The 21480-nt window shown below is 46.2% G+C and overlaps 1 protein-coding gene across 2 annotated transcripts; it reads left to right on the top strand.

The window, feature by feature from the left end:
• The first annotated feature begins 126 nt into the window (after positions 1-126).
• Dnttip1 (deoxynucleotidyltransferase terminal interacting protein 1) lies at positions 127-21310 on the top strand. 2 transcript variants are annotated; one of them, XM_050151091.1, is made up of 13 exons: positions 127-301; positions 774-844; positions 1591-1687; positions 6471-6569; positions 10787-10855; positions 11081-11134; positions 11454-11512; positions 12599-12647; positions 14258-14316; positions 14412-14472; positions 17982-18053; positions 20805-20860; positions 20960-21310. In XM_050151091.1, the coding sequence occupies exons 1-13, from the start codon at positions 197-199 to the stop codon at positions 21096-21098; spliced, it is 990 nt and encodes a 329-aa protein (XP_050007048.1). In that variant the 5' UTR covers positions 127-196; the 3' UTR covers positions 21099-21310. The 2 variants fall into 2 exon arrangements, with proteins under 2 accessions (XP_050007048.1, XP_050007049.1); XM_050151092.1 differs by having other exon boundaries at positions 128-301; positions 12602-12647.
• Positions 21311-21480: the final 170 nt, after the last annotated feature.

Genomic DNA, 21480 nt, shown 5'->3' with positions numbered 1-21480 from the left:
CCCCAACCTCGTCCCCACACCCAAGATCCGGAAATCCACCCAGACGAGGCTCCCAGGCGGCAGTTCAGTTCCCATAGCAACTGCACCGCGCACCCGAGTCGCGCTTCCGGCCGGGTGGCCGGGACGCACCCGTGACGTCACGGCGCCGCTTTCCGGTGGCTGAGTCGAGCTGAGGTTGTTGTGGGTCGGGGGCGCCATGGGGGCGACTGGCGACACCGAGCAGCCGCGGGGCCCCGGCGTGGCGGAACGAGGCGGGCTGGAGTTGGGCGACGCGGGCGCGGCAGGACAGCCGGTTCTCACGGTGAGGGCGCCCGGGCGAGGCCGGGGCTCGGGCCGGGCAGGGCCTCGGGCTCCCGGGCTCCGGGCCCGCGGGCAAGAGAACGCGGCGGCTGTGCGGCCCTGGGGTTGCCGTTTTCTCCGTGCCGTGCGACGACCTGGATTCAGATTCTAGCTAGGTGACGTGGGCCTGATGTGACAACCTCTGAGCGCCAGGTTTCTCTTCTGTGAAGTGAACAGCAGTAACCTCAGCTTGATGGAATTGTAGTGGGATGGGCTGATAAAGGCGGGTAGAGCGCCCTGACCCTCGGTAAACACTGCTGCTCTTCCTCTTGCCCTTCCACCGCCCTGACAGGGTCTTCCAGCCACTGAATTCCCCTTCGCCCCAAGGTGGGAGAAGTGAGAAGCAGGAACGTCTAGGTTTAGCTTTATACCCACTTTCTCCTCGTCCCCACCGCGAGGGACCTCGGTGACATTTGCTCCCTTGGTCCCCACAGAACCCTTGGAACATAATGATAAAACACCGGCAGGTGCAGCGAAGGGGCCGCCGCTCACAGATGACCACAAGGTAAGGCTGGCCCTGGGTGAAAACCTATATCCCATCCGGTTATGTGGACTTGGGTGAGTCCTTTGGGAATCCCACTGCGCTGAGATCAACCCGCAGAAAGAGTCCTGGAGTGGGGGGCGGGGCGGGAGGAGACTCAGGGACTGTGATTCTCCCAGTGACCTTAAGTCAGTTTCATGTTCAGGAGCAAAACAGGGAATTACAGTCTGCTACAATCTCTCAGGTATCCCCTTTCTGCGACTGAGATCTGTAAGTCAGAGAATGGAAAACCAATATTCAGACAACTGTCATAATTCAGGCTCTGATGATTATTATTATTTGGACAGTCCCTTCATTTCTCTTAGCCTCTGTTTTCTCAGCTGTGATGTGGGGCTATTAGTTAAGTGTCCTGCCTAGGGAAGGGAAAGAACCCAGGATGGGCCTTTGGAATTCTAGTTGTGTTTTTGGCCAGTGATTTAGTAATCTTAGCACTTGACAGAGGCAGGTGGTGGGTCTCTGTGAGTTTGAGACCAATCTGATCTACACAGTGAGAGCCCATATATGTGTATTTATATATAAATTTCCCACTTCAAAGAGAGAGTTACGATGAAACAAAATGATGTGTGTGTGTGTGTGTGTGTGTGTGTGTGTGTGTGATCTGCCCAGACTTTGAGCACAAGGCTGGTGTGTCCAGTACTGCTGCTGGCCAGTCTGGGAAGTATGTTTGGGACACTTCCCCTGACTCCTGACTGTCTCCCTTCTGAATGTAGTTTCACAGACCCAGCAATCTCTATGGATCTCCTCCGTGCTGTCTTGCAGCCAAGCATCAATGAGGAGATCCAGAGTGTCTTCAACAAGTACATGAAGGTAAGAGGGGCACGGTGGTTAAAGCTAACAGCACTGCTAAAACAGACAGTACAGCCATGTTCAGTAGCGGGCCCAACTACTCAGGAGACTGAGGCAGTTGACAGCCAGCTGGGAATACATAGTAAGACCCCTTGGTCGAGGAAAAGAGGAATGGAGGCTGGGAAAGTGGTTCAAGGATCAGTAGTGAATACTGCTACTTATGACTCCAGGTCCAGGATCCAGTGCCCTCTTCTGGCCTATTCAGATATATACATGGTGTATATGTTCCACATATATATATGTGTATATATGTATATGTATATATGTATACATGCATACATTTGGAAAATTTTTTAAAGAAAAGGCCAGGCATGGTGACACATGACTTTAATCCCAGCACTCGGGAGACAGAAGCAGGTGGATCTCTGAGAGTTGGAGGTCAGCCTGTTCTACAGAATGAGTTCCAAGACAGCCAAGGCTACACAGAGAGTCCCTATCTTAAAAAAAAGAAGAAGAAGAAGAGTGGACAAAGTGGACGCCCTGCCTTGCTCCTGATTTCAGTTTTGAGTTTTCCCTGTTTAATATAATGTCAGCTGTAGGTCTGTCATATGCAGCCTCTGTTATGCTGAGATACATTCCCTCTCTTTCAAGTTTCTTCAGGACTTTTTATCACAAAGCAACGTTTTATTTTGTCAGAAGCCTTTTCTGGATCTAATAAGATGATCATGTGGTTTCTGACTTGAATCCATTGTGTAATGAGTTACATTGCTGGTTTACAAATGTTGAACCATCCCTGCATATCTGGAGTAAAACTTGCTTACTCATGTTTGCCATGCTTTCTGAAACAAGTATATCGTTGAGAATTTTTCTTCTATGTTCATTAAGAAGTTTGGCCTATAATTTTTTTCATCCTGCTTTGGTATCTGGATAATGCAGGCTTCATAAAAAGAAGTAACTGTAGATGATGTAAAAACTTTGAAGCCACTTTGGGTTTTTGTTTTCTGGATGTTTTGGTTTGTTGTTGTTGTTGGGCTTTGGATTTTTGTTTTGGGCTTTGTTTGTTTTTTAAATTTTTTTTATGTGTATGAGTGTTCTGCCTGCATGCATAGATGTGTGCCACATGTGTGCCTGGTGCACACAGAGGTCAGAAAAGGGTGTTGGATCCCCTACGGCTGGAGTTCACTATGGGAACTGAATCCCGGTCCTCTGGAAGAGCGGCCAGTGCTCTTAACCCCTGAGCCATCTCTCCAGCCCGAGATAGTTTTTGTTCAATTGGTTTTGTTTTTAAAGTCAGTTGTTACTGGGGCTCAAAGAAGCTTAGAATCCATTATATAACCTTGGGTTTTTTTTTTTTTTGTTTTTTGGGTTTTTTTTTTTTTTTTCCGAGACAGGGTTTCTCTGTAGCTTTGGAGTTTGTCCTGGAACTAACTCTTGTAGACCAGGCTGGCCTCGAACTCACAGAGATCCGCCTGCCTCTGCCTCCCAAATGCTGGGATTAAAGGCGCGTGCCACCACCGCCTGGCTGTTATAACCTTGATCCTCCAATTTCAACCTGTGAATGCTTTTTTTTTTTTTTAAGGGAGGTGCTGGAAAGATGCTCAGCAGTGAAGAGTGCATACTGTTTTTGTATGGAGGATCCTAGTTTGGTTCTCAACATCAAGGTCAGGTGACTTACATCTGCCTGTAACTCCAGCTCTAGGAGATCTAGCATCTCTGGCTTCCTCAAGCACTGTAAACACATATACATAATTAAAAATAATTTTATAAACCAAGCATGGTAGCATGCACATACATTTAATCTCAGCCCTTGAAAGGCAGAAGCAGGCAGGTCTCTGTACGAGGTCATCCTGGTCTACTTAGCAAGTTGCAGATGAGCTAGGGCTACATAATGAGAATACATACACAGAGAGAAATAAATACATAAATAATCAATATATTTTCTATTTAAAAAAAAGGAATTACTATCATGTAGAGAATAGACTACAGGAGGCCCAGTTAGGAAACTAAAATATTCCCAGCAAGAGACGATAGTGTTGGGCCTTAGCAAAAGAATTTTATGTACTTTTACATCTGTGACTATGGTCACAGTGAAAGAGAAGAGGACGTGTATACCCAAGGCATTTGTCCTGGGCAGCCATGAAAACAAAGCTGCCTTCGGCTTAGCATGAGGAGGAACACAGTGGGGATCAGAGCTCAGCTTCAGGTCTTTCCATAGAAACTTGCCCTCTGTTCCATCTTTTGTATGTAGTGCTCTACTCCCAAATATCCCATGTCCCACTCTGGTTCACACCCTCACTATTTCTCATCCAGGCTCCTGCTATCGTCCAGATAGGACTTTTCTTTCCTTTTTTAAACCTATTCTCCCTACAGCTGCCAGATGTGCCTTTGAAATAAAAGTAAAGATTTAAAAAAAAAAAAAAAAAAAGCCAGGTGGTGGTGGAGCACACCTTTAATCACAGCTCTCGAGAGGCAGAGGAGGTGGAAGCAGGATTAGTTTAAGGCTACCTAAGCTACCTACTAAGACTATCTCAAAAATTTAAAAGCTGGGACCATTGAGGTGGCTCAGAAGGTACAAGTACTTGCTGCCAAGCCTGATAACCTGAATATAATTCCCATAAAACACACGATAGAAAGGTAATACCCAAATCTACAGACTGTCCTCTGACCTCCACAAGCATGCCATGACATACATCCACATGAATGCACACATATCATATGTATGTATGTATGTATGTATGTATGTGTATATATATATATATGTATATATATATATATATATATGTAATGGTATTTTTTAAGGTTAGCAGTGTGGCTCAGCCTGCCTAGCATACACTGACCCTGGGTTTGCACCTAAGCACTGCAAATAATAATAATAATATTTAATAACATGGATAAATGGGTAGAAGAATGAGTAGACATAGTAAAACAAATATAGTAGGACTTTGGACTGTGTATATGGAGGGTATTAGATGTTTATTGAATAATTCAACATTCCTGTTTCAAATTTTTGATAAAATATTCTCTACAGCCAGATGTGCATGTGCCTGTAACTTTGGCACTTAGAAGGTAGAGACGAGAAGATGAAGTTTAGGCTCATCCTCAGCTATACCTCAAGTTGGAGGTCAGCCTGGGCAATGTGAGGCCCTGTTCTAAAAACGGGAAACAGGCCAGTGAGGCAGCTCAGTGGGTAAGGCACTCGTCCTGAAGCCTGACACCCTGGCATTGGATCCCAGAACTCAGCACGGTAGAAGGAAAGCTCCAGCTCCCCAGAATTGCCCTCTGACCTCTGTACACCGCTGTGGCACCAGCGTGCTCAAATACTCATACATATTAGTACCAGCTTTTAAATGTTAAAAGCAAAATAGAAAAATATTCCTTACAAAATATTATGAATAATTTTAAAATAGAAGCTAAAAGTCACTAGGACTCACCTTCAGAAGACTGCCCACAGTGGCTGCAGCCTTCCAGCTGTGTCACTTGCATACACCCTGCAAGTGTGTATGCACTTGTGTGTGTGTGTGGCTGGCTTCATCTATGTTTGATGGTGTTTCTAGACCGCCACACAGTAGCTCATCCTGGTTCCTCCCAATAGTTACAGAGTGGTCTCTTTCATCAGTATGCCGTAGCTAGTTCCTAGGAGACCCAGGTTGTTCACAGCTTTTCTCGTGTCACAAGAAATACCACAGTGGAGCTAATGAAGAGGGCTCAGCAGGGAGAGGCACATGCCACTATGCCGAAGACCTGAGTTCAATCCCCAAGACCCACATCATGGAAACAAAGCACCAACTCCCGCAAGCTGTCCTTTGACTTCCACATGCATACTAAATACATAAATAGATAATTAACATAATTTTTAGTTTGAAATATTATTCTGCAATAACGCTGTAAATATCTTTATTCACTTGGGGGGGTTCCTGAGGGGTCAGTTCCTCACAGTGGCATTGAGGAGTAGTAGGGAAAGAAAGTTGCTCTCCAGGATGGTGGTGCTTTGTGCAATCATTTGCTCTCCCTGGTTTTGTTTGTTTGTTTGATGTTTTGATTTGAAACAGGGTCTCTCTATACAGTCCTGGCTGCCCTGGAACTCACTATGTAGACCAGGCTGGCCCAGAACTCACAGAGAAGATGCTTCTGCCTCCCGAGTGCTGGGACTAAAGGCGTGCACTACACGCCTGGCAGTCTCTCTGGTTTCTGATGCTAACAGACGCACTGGAGTCGCTCAGTGGGAACGGATAGTGCATCCTCATAGCTGTCTCCCACGGTAGGAGCACTGTTTGTAGTCTCCAGAATGTCCTGTATCCAAGAGAGAACTGATTCTTTCTCTTAAGGATACAATTTGGGTGTTTTAAAAAAGATTTATTTATGTGTGTTACCCACTGAGACATCTGCTTGATCCAACTTGGACACTGTGTTCCCAGGCGCCTCTCAGGTGTTTGGGGCCTCATGTAGTACCCTGGTACGTTCACGATCCATGCTCTCCCTCTTACCCAGCAGAGGAAGCATCTGCCCTACTTAACCTGTCTGCTGGTGTTGCTGATATCCTGGGATTCTTGGACAGGTCACCTTCCCTGTCCCACAGATAAGGGATTGGTATTGAAAACCCATGGCTTTCCATTAACTTGATGTTTTCTGCCTATATTGGCCCATTGCGACAGGCGTAGCAGTCTTTACATGCGATTTTGAAATTGAGAGGCTGTGCATAAGCAAAGCCCACAGTCATCCATGGTGATCCCACCTTCCCTAGATTCCCTTGGTTCATGCAGACTCACAAGTCTTCTCTCCTTGTCCTCATGCCCCCCCCTTCCAGTTCTTCCAGAAGGCAGCATTGAACGTGCGAGACAATGTCGGGGAAGAAGTAGACGCGGAACAGCTGATTCAGGAGGCCTGCCGGAGCTGCCTGGAGCAGGTGAGGTCCAGGGTGCGGCTAAGAAAAGTGCTCTGTCATTAATGGGACTTGGGGGGCATCGGTAAGCCACTTACATCTAGGAAGAACTTGGGGCAGTTGCTGACAAAGCAGGAGGAAAAGTAGCTTAAGTCTGTGCCAGGTGCCATACCAGGTGCGTCATTTCTCTTAGGTCTCAAAAAGAAAAGAAAAGCCCTGTAAGGACTGCTTTGTTCATTCGTGTTTGACAGATGAAGAAACTCACAGAAACATAGAATGAAGTGGTGGTTACCTGGGGAGCTAAGGAAGCTGACAGTCACAGGGTGGTTCATTCTGGACTCCGATACGTAGAATGGTGACAGTAGTTGTTGGTATTCTTCTTTACTTGATGTCTGCTTCTTAAGTGTACACACATGTACACGTACACAGTGACACCTGTGTATAGTGATGGTATAAAACTGCTAATCATTTCATTCATACATCAGGTCAGCACATTGTACTCCCTCATATATGTACTATATGTTTGTCAGTTTTACCACAATAAAGCTAGAGAAATTTAAAAGACAAACCAGGGCCAATAAGATGTTTGCCCTCAAGCATGATGGCCTGAGTTTAATTCCCCAGAACCCACTCCTGGGAGATGTCCTCTGACACACACGAGTATCCACACACATACACGTGTACAGTAAGTGAATAAATAAAATTTTGTCACCAGGTGGTAGTGGTCCAGCACTCAAGAGACAGAGGCAGGCAGATCTCAGTCTGATCTATAGAGCCAGTTCCAGGACAGCCAGGGCAGTTACACAGAGAAACCCTGTCTCAAAACAACAACAACAACAATTGTCACATTCTTTTAAAAGGCAAGCCAAGAAAACAAGTTGTAATTCATAATGCACCTCACCTCTGCAAGTCGTTGATGGATCCTTTCAAGTAACCCTCGCCCTTTAGGGGTTGTGGGACCTAGCACCCTTTTTGCCTTTCTGTATCTCAGGTGTGGTCAGATTTGACACCCGTTCTATAAATGACTGTATTCCAAGACACTAGAGAACCTGTTTGTGTCAGCTGCTGCTATTAATAGGGATTGTCGCCGGGCGATGGTGGCGCACGCCTTTAATCCCAGCACTCGGGAGGCAGAGGCAGGCGGATCTCTGGGAGTTCGAGACCAGCCTGGTCTACAGAGCTAGTGCCAGGACAGGCTCCAAAGCCACAGAGAAACCCTGTCTCAAAAGACCAAAAAAAAAAGGGATTGTCACATCGGCCACTTCACAAAAATCTGACAACTTGAGTTCAACCCCTGAGCCCAACTAAAAGGGAGAGAACCAACTCTACAAAGTTGTCCTCTGACACCATGTGTGTTAAAGTATATATGCCTAAACACACACACTAGTAATAATAATAATAATATATAATTTTGTTTGAAGAGTTAAGTGGGCATGATCCATATCATTGCATCACTGCTTTCCAGTCTCCTGATCACTCAACATGCCGCGCAGATCAGCCTAGCAGCACTGAAATGCTTAGAAGCACAGGTGTGGAACCCAGGAGGTTTTGGTCACTTGGAATCAGAGCAGAGCAAGATAAAGCCCAGGGCTCAGAAAACTTAGAGCAAGTTCCTTCTGCTTCTAAGCTTCATTTTTTGATCTCTGAAGCAGGGAATAGAGCCACTCCCTTACCACCAGGGCTTTTCTAGGGACTTTGGATGGAACGGTGTGTTTAAATTCAAGCCCAGCACAAATACAGGCAACACAAACGCATGAGATGGTAACTGCACTGCAGTTACAGTTATATCAGAAAGGATTCTTTCTCACAAAACCAACATTTCAAAACCAGATGTGGTGACGTACACATGTAGTCCCAGGACTCGGAAAATAGAGGCAGGAGGATCTCTGTGAATTTGTAGCCAGCCTGGTGTACATAGTGAGTTCTAGGCTAGCCTGGGCTACACAGTAAGATCCTATCTTTAAAAACAAAATTGGGCTGAAGAGATGACTCAGCAGTTAAGAGCTCTGACTGCTCTGCCAGAAGTCCCGAATTTCAGTTCCCAACAGCTCACAGAAGTCTGTAACTGTAGTCCCATGGGATCCCGTGCCCTCTTCTGGTATGCAAACAAAACACCCATACACATGAAATGAATCAGTGAATGAATGGATAGATAGATAGATAGATAGATAGATAGATAGATAGATAGATAGCTGGGCGTGGTGGCACACACTGTTAATCCCAACACTTACACCGGGAAATAGGCAGGCAGATCTCTGAGTTCAAGGACAGCCAGAGCTACACAAGGAACCTTGTCTTGAAAAACTGAAAAAAAGAAAAAGATTCTTCAGACTAAATGTGAAGATGATTACACTAGGATTGCTTTAGTTTGGTGATGGTGGTGGTAGTAATTGTTTTACATTAATGTCAGCACAGGAGGTCAGAGAATAACTTGGAGGAGTCAGTTCTCCTTTCCCTAGTGAGTTCCGAGGTGAACTCAGGTGCTCAGGTTTAATGGCAAGCATCCTTACCCACTGAGCCAACTTCCCTGTCCATTTGTTTTATTTTGGGTGCGTTGGTTTCACTTCTTATGCCATATCTTGCCCTTTTCAGCTTCCTCATCTCCCTAACTCTTCCTCCAGTGTTTGTTAGGGGGAAATGACTGAGCTTATTGGCTGAGTTTTGCCTCGAGTTTTCTCTTAATTGTTTGGTTTTCTTCTAGAAGGTAGTTGCTTTTATTCATTTTATTTTTGCAGATTGCATATGTTCATTAAGAGTTGCTCGTACACACCTTTAATCTCAGTGCTTGGGAAGCAGAGCCAGGTGGATCTTTGTGTATTTGAGGCCAGCCTGGTTTATATAACAGGAGATATTCGCATGATGGTTAGTATAGACTAAACTGGGCACATTCCCAGCAATGAGGAGGCAGAAGCAAACGTATGGCAATTTTAAGCTAGAGTCCAGCTTGGCTACCTAGCAAGTCCTAGGTTAGCTTGACTTCATGGAAAAACCCTGTTTCAAAACAAGGGTTGGCAAGATGGCTCTGTAATTAAAGGTGATTACCCAAGCCTGACAGCACACGGTGAAGACAGCTGACAGCTGTAAGTCGCCCTCTGACATCACAGCTATTCCACTGCATGAAGACACACACACCCAGTTATGTAACAAGAAAGAATGCCAGGCTTTTTCTTGTTTTAGACTGCCCCATACAAATCGATTGACTAGTTGTGTGACCCTAGGTGAGTTAGTCACTTACTGTTTTCTCAGCTGCAAAATAAGGGTTCTGTCTGAAAGTGTTAAATGTGTTGATGGTAATAACAAAAGCTCAGTAAGCGTTCCCCACTGCGTCCTATTGATAGATACTGTACTTGATCTTAGCCAAAAGACTGAGAAGCAGTTATTTGCTGCATTAAGATGTAAAAGTAGAGGGTGGGGAAATGGCTCTGTGGTTGAGAGTGCTGGCTGCTTTTCCAGAGAACACAGGTTCAGTTCCCACATGGTAGCTCACAACTCTCTATAACCCCAGTCCTAGGGGATCCAATACTCTCTTCTGGCCTCTTTAGGGATCAGGCATACATGCAGACAAGCACCCATAAAAGTAAATCTTTCTTTAAAAGGATGTGAAAGTATGGGGCTTGGGGAAATGGCACAGTGGTTAAGAGCCATACCGCTCTTATGTTCAGTTCCCAGCACCTACATCCAAGCAGCCCACAACTATCTGTGACTCTAGCTCTCACGCCATTCTCTGTTTCCTTCTTTGCCAAGCCAGGTCTTCTCTCCTTGGGGTTTTTCACCCCTCCTGCTGCCAGAACATACACACACACACCTTTGTTTTTCTTAGTGTCTCACTGTTGTCCAGACTGGCCTTGAACATGCAGCAATCCTAGTGCCTCAGCCTGAGTGCTGAGGTTAATGTGAGCTGGCTGTTGTGCTGTGAACCAGGTTCAGAGCCTCACATACACTAAGCACACTCCAGCTTTTGTTAGTAACCTCTTCAACAATGATTGTGACAAAAAGATGGTAAGTAGCTGCCTCACCGACTCCTTTCCTTCGTGGTCAACAAGCAGAAGCAGAATGTGTTCCATAGCCAGCTATTTTTTATAAATGGACGCATGCCTTTCTGGCGTGTTCATCTTTGAACATGAATGTGAGTCCATGCCCTTGGGTGGTTATGGGAAAGTTAACCCGTTCTGAAGCTCGGCGTGCAAACTGCTGCACTTCCACCACGCTGATGACTGGCAACACTGGTCTTTCCCTTTCAGGCAAAGCTACTCTTCTCAGATGGAGAAAAGGTGATACCCAGATCGACCCATGAACTTCCAGGGATCAAGGTCAGAATCATTGTGCCCTAAAGCCTTGAGAAGGGGCAGTCAGGTGGGAGGCAGGTAAAATATGTGGACCTGGGAAGTTTCACACACCATCACAGGTAGGGCCAAGTCCCAAAGGACTTCTGAGATCTGGATCAGGTGGTGGCTAGAGGGTGGACTCCCATAAAACTGCTGCTCCCAGGCACTAACTAGACTTGCACTGACTCCCTTTCCATTTGTTCCCTTCAGCGTGGCAGGCAAGCAGAAGAGGAGTCCCACCGAGGAAGCCCCATTCCCAAAAAGGTAGGTAAGCATGGACCTTACAGCTGGGAAAGGGCCCTTCTCTTCCAAAAGAAGGCTTGGGCTTTCATTGCCTTTGGGCTTTTCCAGGCGTGGAGTGGCAAGAAGAGAAACAGTTGCTTTCCAGGTCACTCCCAAGGTCATTGGTTCTCTCTGGACAACCATCTCCACTAACTGACCTAGCCCCAGCACCCTGGAGCAGGGACGCTATCCATGGTCAGGGCTCTGCTCTCTGGACAACTGTCTCCACTAACCAACTGGCCCAGCACTAGAGCAGGGATGCTGCCCACAATCAGGGCTCTGACAGCTTTTCTTTGTGCAGAGGAAAGGTCGGCCTCCTGGACACGTCGTGTCAAATGACCGGGCAGCAGCTGGCATGGTGTGAGTAGGGGCCACCAGTGCTCTAAGAGCTGAAGGGACCTGAGAGAGGGAATGGCCATGAGTGGGAAGAGGTTAGAAGTGAAAGTGGCCTAAGCTCCTGTGGGAGAGGGTTGCCCGGAATGGCTGTGAGATGGAGATGTCCTCAGCTGCTGTTGAACACGCAGAGCGGTTCCAGCTTGATTAAACACCAGACCTGACTCACGGTCTAAGTACCAGCTTACAGCTAGTCTCTAAAGAACAGGGCATTTAGCAGATTTAAAAGAAAAAGTCAGAATTCTATGCACTAATAGGACGTGGTAGTGGACTCCTCAGATCCCTGTACTTAGGAAGTGAAGGCAGGAGTATCAGGAATTACTGGTTATCCTCAGCTACATAGTGACTTAAAGGCCAGCCTGAACTACATGAGACACTCACAAAAAAAAGATATTAAAAGGCAAAGCACTACTACAGAATGGCTGTTATCAAAGAGCGCTTTAAAATTCTATTTATAGAGCATTTTAGATACATCACAAACGGAGTAAAAGATAGGGAGCTATCTGAAACCCTTCCCACCCCTACATGTGCACAAACTCCCTATTGATAACACCTGACATCAGAGTGGCACATTTGTTACCACTGATGAATCTGCCATGATTTAGTGCCGTCATCCAGCCTATGGGCTACTGCAGGGCTCCTTCCTGGTGTTGAGTCTGAGTTTGGATAAAGTGATAATGATCTGTATCCAGTTAGAGCATCCTACCTGAAGCCTCTGTCCTGTTTTGGAGACAGGGTCTTACTCTGTAGCCCTTTCTGACCTGGAACTCACTAAGTAGTAACCCAGACATTTTCTTTCTTCACGAACCACAAGCTGGGCAAGGCAGCTGCTGCTCTTACCTCTTTTTGACAAATGAGAAAGCTGCAACTTGAAGATTCCTGGACTTGGCTCTCACTAGGTTCTAAAGCAGCTTCTGGTCCAGGCTTTTATATATATATTTCTAATGAGTTGCCAGAAAACAGTGCACCATCATCACCCCTAGTAAACTTCTTTCCAGGCTCTGTCCCTCCCTCCATCACTTGGAGAATTCACCTCTTTTCTTTCCTTCCAAGCAGATGGAAACCAAAGTCCTGTGAGCCAATTCGCCGAGAAGGGCCCAAGGTATGCTTGTGTGAGTGGGTTAGTGGCCGAGGTTCTGGTAAGGTAAAGAGGTCAGAGGTGATGCACGATGTGCTCACCATTCCGGAGCCGTCTTCCCCATCCAGACCATACTCCAAGGAGAAACTGTAATTAGTAGCAAAATAAAAAGCTGGGCTTGGGATAGCTTGGTAGTAAAACACTTGTCTGGAATATGAAAAGCCTTAGATTTAATCCCTAGGATGGCAACCAAAAAAAAAAAAAAAAAACGAAAAGAATAATAGTTATTTCTTGTTGTGCTCTATCTTTACCCACTGTACATGGGTATGTTGTACTGAGAACACGCCCCTCTCCATACTCGGCTACTTTCCCTTTCTCTGTCTGACCCCTCCCATTAGTCCCCTTTGTTCCCCTAAGCAGTTTCTTTTCTACATTCATGTCATTTATTCATATGTGTTTTTATAGATCTATATAAAATCTAAGGATCACACATAAGAAAACCTGTGTTGTCTTTCTGAGACCGACTCAATCATTGAGTGTGATAGCCTGTAGCTGGTCATTTTCCTGCAGACGGCATGACTTCAATCTTGATTGGAATTAGAAGGAAACTAAAAGGCTGGGCTGGAGGCCTGACATGAATGAGGCCCAGAGTTTGATTTAAAAGTCAGAGCACAGGGGGCTGCAGAAATGGCTCGGTGGTTAAGAACACCAGCTGCTCTTCCAGAGGACCTGAGTTCAATTCCCAGCACCCACATAGCAGCTCACAACTGTCTGTAACTCCAGTTCCAGGAGATCTGCCATCATCACACAAACATGCATACAGGCAAAACACCAATACGTATAGAATAAAGATAAATAGTTTTTAAAAAAGTCAAAGCACAGTGCTGCACAGCTATAATCCCAGCACTTGGGAGGCAGAGGCATGCAGATCACTGCAAGTTTAAGAGCAAAAGCTAAGTCTCTAAATAAGAGGGTTGAGTCTTAACTGGTAGCCACTAACACTGCTCCTGTCCATCACCCACATTGCTGACAGAGTGAACTCGTTAAAGCACACCAGGCTCTCACTTCCAGTAGAGGCTTCTAGTGGTTCCCTGTGGTTTGTGGCTCACTCAACACAAACTTGTCAGTGTGGCCTGGGGCCTCCAGTTCTCTGCGCCACTCTCTCCAGCCTCCTCGCGTGCCTCTCACTTCCCCTCTCCTTCAGCAACACAGAAATTACACAGTTTCTCCAGTATTCCAAACAACACCCATCAGCCTTTCTAAGTCCTGCACTGTCTGGGTTGCCCCTCTCTTTCCTCCACCTGTTGGATTTGCACTCAACCTTCCAGAAGTGACTTCAGGCATTGTCTCTTCACGAGAGACTTTTTATCTATTCCATCCAACCCTTTTGATGTCTCATGCCCTGCACCCAGCCACGTCATGGCCCTGTCGGGTAGTGTTCTCTCAGTGTGTATGCAGGGACTCCTGGGGAACAGGCTGGTGTTAGCGAATCTCTCTAGCCTAACATACTGTCAGTACTCTGTTTCCTGCGTAAGCTGTTGAATAATGATGAGGAGCAGGGAGGAAGAGATGGAAGCCATGGTGCTGCCCTGCACAGCACAGTAAACCTCCCCTCACTGGCCTGTTTCTTTCAGTGGGACCCAGCTCGGCTGAATGAATCTACCACCTTTGTTTTGGGGTCTCGAGCCAACAAGTAAGTCTGAACCCTTAGTACTCATGGGAGGGGAGGTTAGCTCAGGGATCCACGACAGGGGCTGCACCTACTACCACCCGTTTTTCATTTTTTAGGGCCTTAGGGATGGGAGGCACCAGAGGGAGAATCTACATCAAGCACCCACACCTCTTTAAGGTAGGTGACTGCTGGAAGGGACAGGCATGCACTGCATGGTGTAGACGGCTTAGAGACTGCAGAGCACAGAGAAGCGCGGGCACACGCCTGGAAGTGAAAACATCTGCGTTCTTGCTCCCTTGTCGTCGTCTCCTGTACCTTTTGCCCAGCTGTGCCAAGCCCAATTTGGAGAGCTCCATTCGCCTGTCATGGGATTGTCCCTGAAAGGGTAGTGTCTCCACGTGCAGTGGTGTATGCCTGCAGTCCTCCTGCATGCCACTGCTCAAGCTAAGGCTGGGAACACGGGTGCGATCCACCCTTCTTTTCTACTGTTAGTTTTTTGTGGAGTTTTGTTTTGTTTTTTGAGATAGGATTTTTCTGTGTAGGCCTGGTTATCCACCTGCCCTGGAACTGGCTCTGTAGACCAGGCTAGCCTCAAATTCAGAAGTCTGCCTCTACCATTTGAGTGCCGGGACTAAAGGCGTGCATGACCATGTGTAGCCCTGGTTTTAGGTTTTTTTTTTGGGGGGGGGGTGTTGAGACAGGTTTCACTGTGTTGCTTTGGGACCTGTCCTGGAACTCGCTCTGTAGACGAGCCTGGCCTTGAACTCACAGAGATCAACCTGCCTCTGCCTCCTGAATGCTGGGATTAAAGGCATGCACCACCACCGCTGACACTTTTAGTTTTTTAATCATAGAAATATAGACCCCTTTTACCTGGTATTATGATACACACCTGTAATCCTAGCACAGGGGAGGTAGAGGCAGGAGGATCAGGAGTTCAAGCTCATGCTCTGGTACAAGTAATTGGTTCATTGGACACGTATGTATTGACTGCATATTAAATGCTGAACACTCACAGAATGCTGGACATAAAGCAGTAAATGGAATAGAACCAAAGTGGTGGCCCTTTCCAAAGAGGAACAAGAAAACAGCTGAGTCTGGTAGCACATGGCTATCATTCCAGCCCTTGAGAAGAGGCAGCAGGAAAATCAGGCCTGCCTCAGCTACGTAGTGAATTGAAGGACAGCCTGAGTTGTCTCAAGGAAAAGAAAAAAAATTACTTGTTTTTTGAAGCAGGGTTTCTCTATGTAGTCCTGGTTGTCCTGGAGCTCACCTTGTAAACCAGGCTGGACTCTAATTCTCTAACTTACAAATATCCTCCTGCCTTTGCTTCTGATTGCTGGGATTAAAGATATGTGCCATCACCACCCGGTTAAAAAGTTTATTTAAAATCCCAGCACTCGGGAGGCAGAGGCAGGCGGATCTCTGAGTTCGAGGCCAGCCTGGTTTCAGAGAAACCTTGTCTCTAAAAACCAGGGGGAAAGAAAAAAAAAACTGCTCCAACAAATGTCTTTATGTGTCTGAAAATAGAATTTCTGCAGCAGCAATCACACCCTTTTAATTTTTTACTATAATACTTGGAAAGTGAGGAATTATTTTAAAACTCAAAGGAAAGTAATCATATATATGCCTGGTACAGTCACAGGGAGAAATCACAAGTAGAAATCAGCCTGATCTACATATGAGACCCTGTCGCCACAAAATAATGACATTTGTTAAGAAGACCAAGGATGACTCAGTGGTAGAGCACTTGCTAGCACTGTGACAAGCACCTGTAATCCAGCACTTGAGAGACAGAGACAAAAGAGTTGTCACAAATTCTTGGCCCAGCTGGCATGACCCCACCTCCAATAAAGAGCCACCATAGCTGGAATCTCCACCTCTCTGCTTTAACAGCCTGCCTACTTTTTTTTGAGCACTTGTGTATCACACACTGCATTTACCACTTTGCACTATTATTTGTTCCTAACAGGAACCCTGTTTTGTTGTGTTGTGTTTTGTTTTGTTTTTTTTTTAAAAAAAAAAAAAAAGAGGCCAGGTGTGGTCTGTCTCACACACACCTTTAATCCCATCAGACAGATCTGCCTAACTCTACAGGCAAATTCCAGGACATCCAGGGCTATACAGAGAAAACCTGCGTGGAGAAAAAAAAAAAAAAAAAAAAACCCTAAAAAATAAATGCTGGTTCTCTCTTGACAAGGTCTTAGCCCTGGCTGACCTTAAATTCACCACAAAATTGAAGGATTGACGATGACCTAGAACTCAGGTCCTCCTGTCTCCACCCAGTACTGGGATTACAGACTAGCACAACCTTTGTGATTTGAAAGAAAATGGCCCCCAAAGGGAGTTGCACCGTTAGGAGCCACGGCCTTGTTGGAGGAAGTGTGTCACTGTGGATACGGGTTCTGAGGTTTACATGTGCTCAAACCATGCCTGGGCTTGACAGGAAGTGACAGTTCACTTCCTGTTGTCTTTGAGTCAAAATGCAAGGATTCTACTCCAGCACCACGTCTGCCTACATGCTGCATTGCCTTCCACCATGATTAAATGGATAACTAAACCTCTGAGCTGTAAGGAGCCACCGCAATTAAATGTTTTCCTACATAAGAGTTGCATGCACCAGGCAGTGGTGGCACACACCTTTGATCCAGCACTCCGGAGGCAGAGGCAGGCAGAAGTCTTGAGTTTGAGACCAACCTGGTCTACAGAGCAAGTTCCAGGACAGCCAGAGCTGTTATACAGAGAAACCCTGTCTTGAAAAACCAAAAAAAAAAAAAAAAAGAGTTGCCATGGTCACATATCTCCACAGCCATAGATCCCTAACTGAGACAGCCGTGCCTGGTTGTCCTACTTTCCAGTCTACAAATGACACAGCTGGGTCTGGAGGAGTCACCACCCAGACAGGTGGAAAGAAGTTCAGCCTTGTTTATCTTTGTCAACTCTAGAAGCAGGTGGTTTACATGTTGCTATTTCTTGACTTTTGTTTTAGGAAATACAGTCTTACCAGGAATTAGCACATGCTCACAGGCCCAGTACTCAGAGGCAAAGACAACTGTCACTTGTTTCCAGGAATGCTGTATTTTAAGAAGGGTCTGACCGTCTTAGTTAAGGTTTTATTCCTGTGAAGAGACACCATGACCACTGAAACTCTTATAAAGGAAAAACATTAAATTGGGGTGGCTCACAGTTCATAGGTTTAGTCCATTGTCATCATGGTGGCTTGCAGGCAGACATGGTGCTGGAGAAGGAATTGAGATTGCTCCATCTTAACCTACAGGCAGTAGGAAGTGATCTGCAATACTGGGTGTGGCTTAAGCATAGGGGAGACCTCAAAGCCTACAACCATAGTGACTCCTACTTCTGGCAAGTCCATACCTACTCCAACAAAGTCACACCACCCAGTAGTGCCACTCCTGTCTGTAAACCTGGCAGTGGTGGCGCACACCTTTAATCTCAGCACTTGGGAGGCAGAGGCAGGTGGATCCCCATACAAGAGCTAGTTCTAGGACAGGCTCCAAAGCTGCAGAGAAACCCTGTCTCAAAAAGAAAAAAAGAAAGAAAGAAAGAGTAAAACTCTTAACTAAGACAGTCCGGTTGGTAAGAACTGTAAAAAAAAGGGGGGGGGGCAAGAGAAGAACCCTTCCTATTAAGCTAACGTGTTCCCCCACTGACTTTGTCCCTCACAGTACGCAGCAGATCCTCAGGACAAGCACTGGCTAGCTGAGCAGCATCATATGCGAGCAACAGGCGGAAAGATGGTGAGCATTGTTTTCACATGTGCCACTGCCAAAGACCCAACCAACCCGGGGACCACCAGCTCTTGGCCACAGCTTGTCTCCAATTTGGTAGACTCCCTAAGCACCAGATGTTGACTTGAGTTTTTCGTCCTCTTTGATAACATACAGTATCTAGACTCTGTATATTTTTCATCTTTACGTGGCTTTATTTTAACCACTATTTCTTTTATTTTTATTTTTAATTTTTGGCTTTTTGAGACAGGGTTTCTCTGTGTTTCTTTAGCTGTGCTGCAACTCACTCTGTAAACCAGGCTGTCCTGAACTCACAGAGTTCTGCCTGCCTTTGCCTCCCAAGTGTGTGTCACCATATCCAACTACTCTCTTTTTTTCTTTTAAGGACTTAATCCTTCTTTTCTCTCCCAAGCGTACATATATTTTTAAACACACTGCAAACTGTTTAGAGGTTTTTTTCATCTGAAACTATCTTTACTGTATCTCTCTTTTTCTGACCACACGAGTCTTTAATTTGCTAAACAATATGGCTAGGATTAAAGGCATGGCTTTGACAGCTGGATCCACCCCTTTTCTTAGCTTTCTGAGAAACTAGCTTCATGGTGGAGGTACTGGCCAGAGCCATAATTGTATTGTATTTCAAGGTCCATGCCACCCAAGAAGCATGCTGTCGTCGGCTATTCATAAACACCATAAACAAGTGTTTTGTGGCAGAGCCTCTTAAAAGGGCTGCAAAGTTTTTGCAGCTAAAGCTGAGTCAGGAAGGCTCTCTAAAATGAGACCCATTTCCTCTAACAAACAGCCCACCTAAGAAAATGCTACCGAGCAGGGTGGTGGTGGCTCACGCCTTTAATCCCAGCACTCGGGAGGCAGAGGCAGGCGGATCTCTGTGAGTTAGAGGCAAGCCTGGTCTACAAGAGCTAGTTCCAGGACAGGCTCCAAAACCACAGAGAAACCCTGTCTCGAAAAACCAAAAAAAAGAAAAGAAAAAGAAAATGGTACCGAGAAGCCATGTAACTCTGTTCTTTCTGTCTAGAATTACTTCCCAAGGCTTTAAGTGGATGCAGTTGTCCACGTGGGCACCATTTGTTGACTGAGATTTCTGTCCTGCCCGGTTCCTGCAGTCGTTATGTCCCAAAGAAAACACAGAGGTCTACATTAATTATAAACTGATTGGCTTAGTAGCTCAGGCTTCTTATTAACTCTTATAACTTATATTAGCCCATAATTCTTGTCTGTGTTAGCCACATGGCTTGGTACCAAGTATAAGAAACAAATCTTTACAGGGTAAAACCATTGTCCCACAGCAACCAGAAATCTGGGAAGGAAGATCTGTGAGGCCTGTTCCTCCAGGCTGAAGAGCAGCAGAGTCTCCTCACCCCTCTCACCTTCCCACCTCCTGCAAGATTGCAGTCCTGTCAGATGCCCATAGGAAAGGCTGTTTACAAGACTTGTTTGTTTGTTTGTTTGTTTTGGTTTTTCAAGACAGGGTTTCTCTGTATCTTTAGGAACCTGTCCTGGAACTAGCTCTTAGTTCAGGCTGGCCTTGAACTCACAGAGATCCGCCTGCCTCTGCCTCCCAAGTACTAGGATTAAAAGGTTCAAGACTCCTTTTGTTTCGGTTTTTCAAGACTGGGTTTCTCTGTGTAGCCCTGGCTGTCCTAGAATTCATTCTGTAGACCAGACTGGTCTCAAACTCAGAAATCCCCCCCCTGCCTCTGCCTTCCAAATGCTGAGATTAAAGACAATCACTACATCACTACCACTACAAGGCTTTGTCTCAAATTTTTAAAAGAGGTTGTTTGTTTGTTTGTTTTTTTCCTAAAGACCAGTGTGTCTTTAGGAAATGGTGTGTCACACCTGTATCCCAGCACTTGAGGGGTAAAGGCAGAATCAGGAATTTAAAGCCAGTCTCCATTATATGACAAGTTTGAGGCTAGCCTGGGCTACATGAAACCATATCTAAAAAAAGGGGGGATGTGGCAGGCTGCTGGGGTAGAGTGCTTGCCTGGTATGTTTAATTCCCAATACTAATTTTAAAACTTCTTTATTACATCTCATTTAGTGTGCATTGTGTTTGTGTATGTGGCACATGCCTATAATCCCAGCACTTCTAAGGATAAAGCAGGAACACTGCAATGAGTTCAAGGCCAGCCTGGGCTACAAGAATTACAGGCCAGTCTGAGCTACAGGAACAAAAACAGATACCACGTGTGAGCTCAAGGACTGAAGGCTGTGGCCCTGTACAGACCCGGGAGAACTCAGTGCTACAGCCACTGCACAGCAGCGCTGCTGACTGAACCTGCCCCTCTACACAAACTCAAAACCAAGTTGTCTAAGTCCCCAGGGCAAACACCACCTCCTCCCGTCTCCTCCGTATTCTGCTAGCTGTCACCATTTTGTTATAAACCACACAAGTCGTGTGTAAAAGCCACAGATAATCAGCAAAGCCAGGCTCTATGACACATGCCTGAAATCCAGCTACTCAGGAGGCTGGGGAGGCAGGGTCTGTTTTGAGTCATGAAGTTCAGGAGTTCAGGGACAACCTAAGCAACTTTTTTCCTTAGTCACTGGTATCTACTCCTCCCCCTGTAAAGCTGCTGTTTGAGCCATCCTCCAGTGTCTTCCTACACACTCTTCCCAGGTTATCAGTAAGCTGCATCCTGAGTCTGGGGGGTAGCAGGCCGTACACATTAATAGACTGTTTCTGAATCCGTGTGAAATGACTCAGAGGCCTTAACCACTCTCCCTTGCCTCCAGGCCTACCTTCTCATTGAGGAGGACATCCGAGACCTGGCTGCCAGCGATGACTACAGGTAAAACACAAAGGGCCTTTCTCAGTCCTCCATCTGCCTCGGTAGGCACATGGATGAGGCCATCACCCTCCCTTTATCATCCCTCCAATGTCTCCCCAGAGGATGCTTGGACCTGAAGTTGGAGGAGCTGAAGTCCTTTGTCCTGCCATCCTGGATGGTTGAGAAGATGCGGAAGTACATGGAGACACTACGAACTGAAAATGAGCATCGTGCTGCTGAAGCACCGCCCCAGACCTGAGCCAGGTGTTCTGGCTACTCCACTTGGCAGCCTGCCTCTAAGACCCTCTCTCCCAACCGGCTGAGGCCCTCCTGGGACTGGGTCTAGTTGGATCTTAGCAGCATTAAGCTGTACGTGAGCTAGTTTGTAGTGACTCACTGCAGAGCACCCGGACTGGCATGTGGTTCTGTTTTTAAAGTTATTGGACAATTAAACAGTTTGTAATAAACACAGATGGTGACCCTGCTTTAATGACTGCCTACTGGGGGCTGATGAACAAGGGCTGAAGTACTGGGCACACCAGAAAAGGACCACCACAGGCCCACCCCCCATCTTACTAGGAAAACTGTGTCCTTTGCCAGTCTCCCCTGTCCTTTTTCCAGTTTAGGGAATGTTGAGCAAT

The sequence above is a fragment of the Alexandromys fortis genome, unplaced genomic scaffold (genome assembly GCF_014885135.2).
Source record: "Alexandromys fortis isolate MF-2015 unplaced genomic scaffold, M_Fortis_MF-2015_v1.1 scaffold_27, whole genome shotgun sequence".
NCBI classification, from domain to species: domain Eukaryota; kingdom Metazoa; phylum Chordata; class Mammalia; order Rodentia; family Cricetidae; genus Alexandromys; species Alexandromys fortis.
The sequence above is the reverse complement of the archived record's forward strand: the minus strand, read 5'-3'. Positions and strand labels throughout refer to the sequence as shown.

Coding starts and splice junctions, on each gene's coding strand:
- Dnttip1 (XM_050151091.1), top strand. CDS start 197: ATGGGGGCGACTGGCGACACCGAGCAGCCGCGGGGCCCCGGCGTGGCG. Junction 302..773: donor CAGGACAGCCGGTTCTCACG/GTGAGGGCGCCC, acceptor TGGTCCCCACAG/AACCCTTGGAACATAATGAT. Junction 18,054..20,804: donor GAGCAACAGGCGGAAAGATG/GTGAGCATTGTT, acceptor CCTTGCCTCCAG/GCCTACCTTCTCATTGAGGA.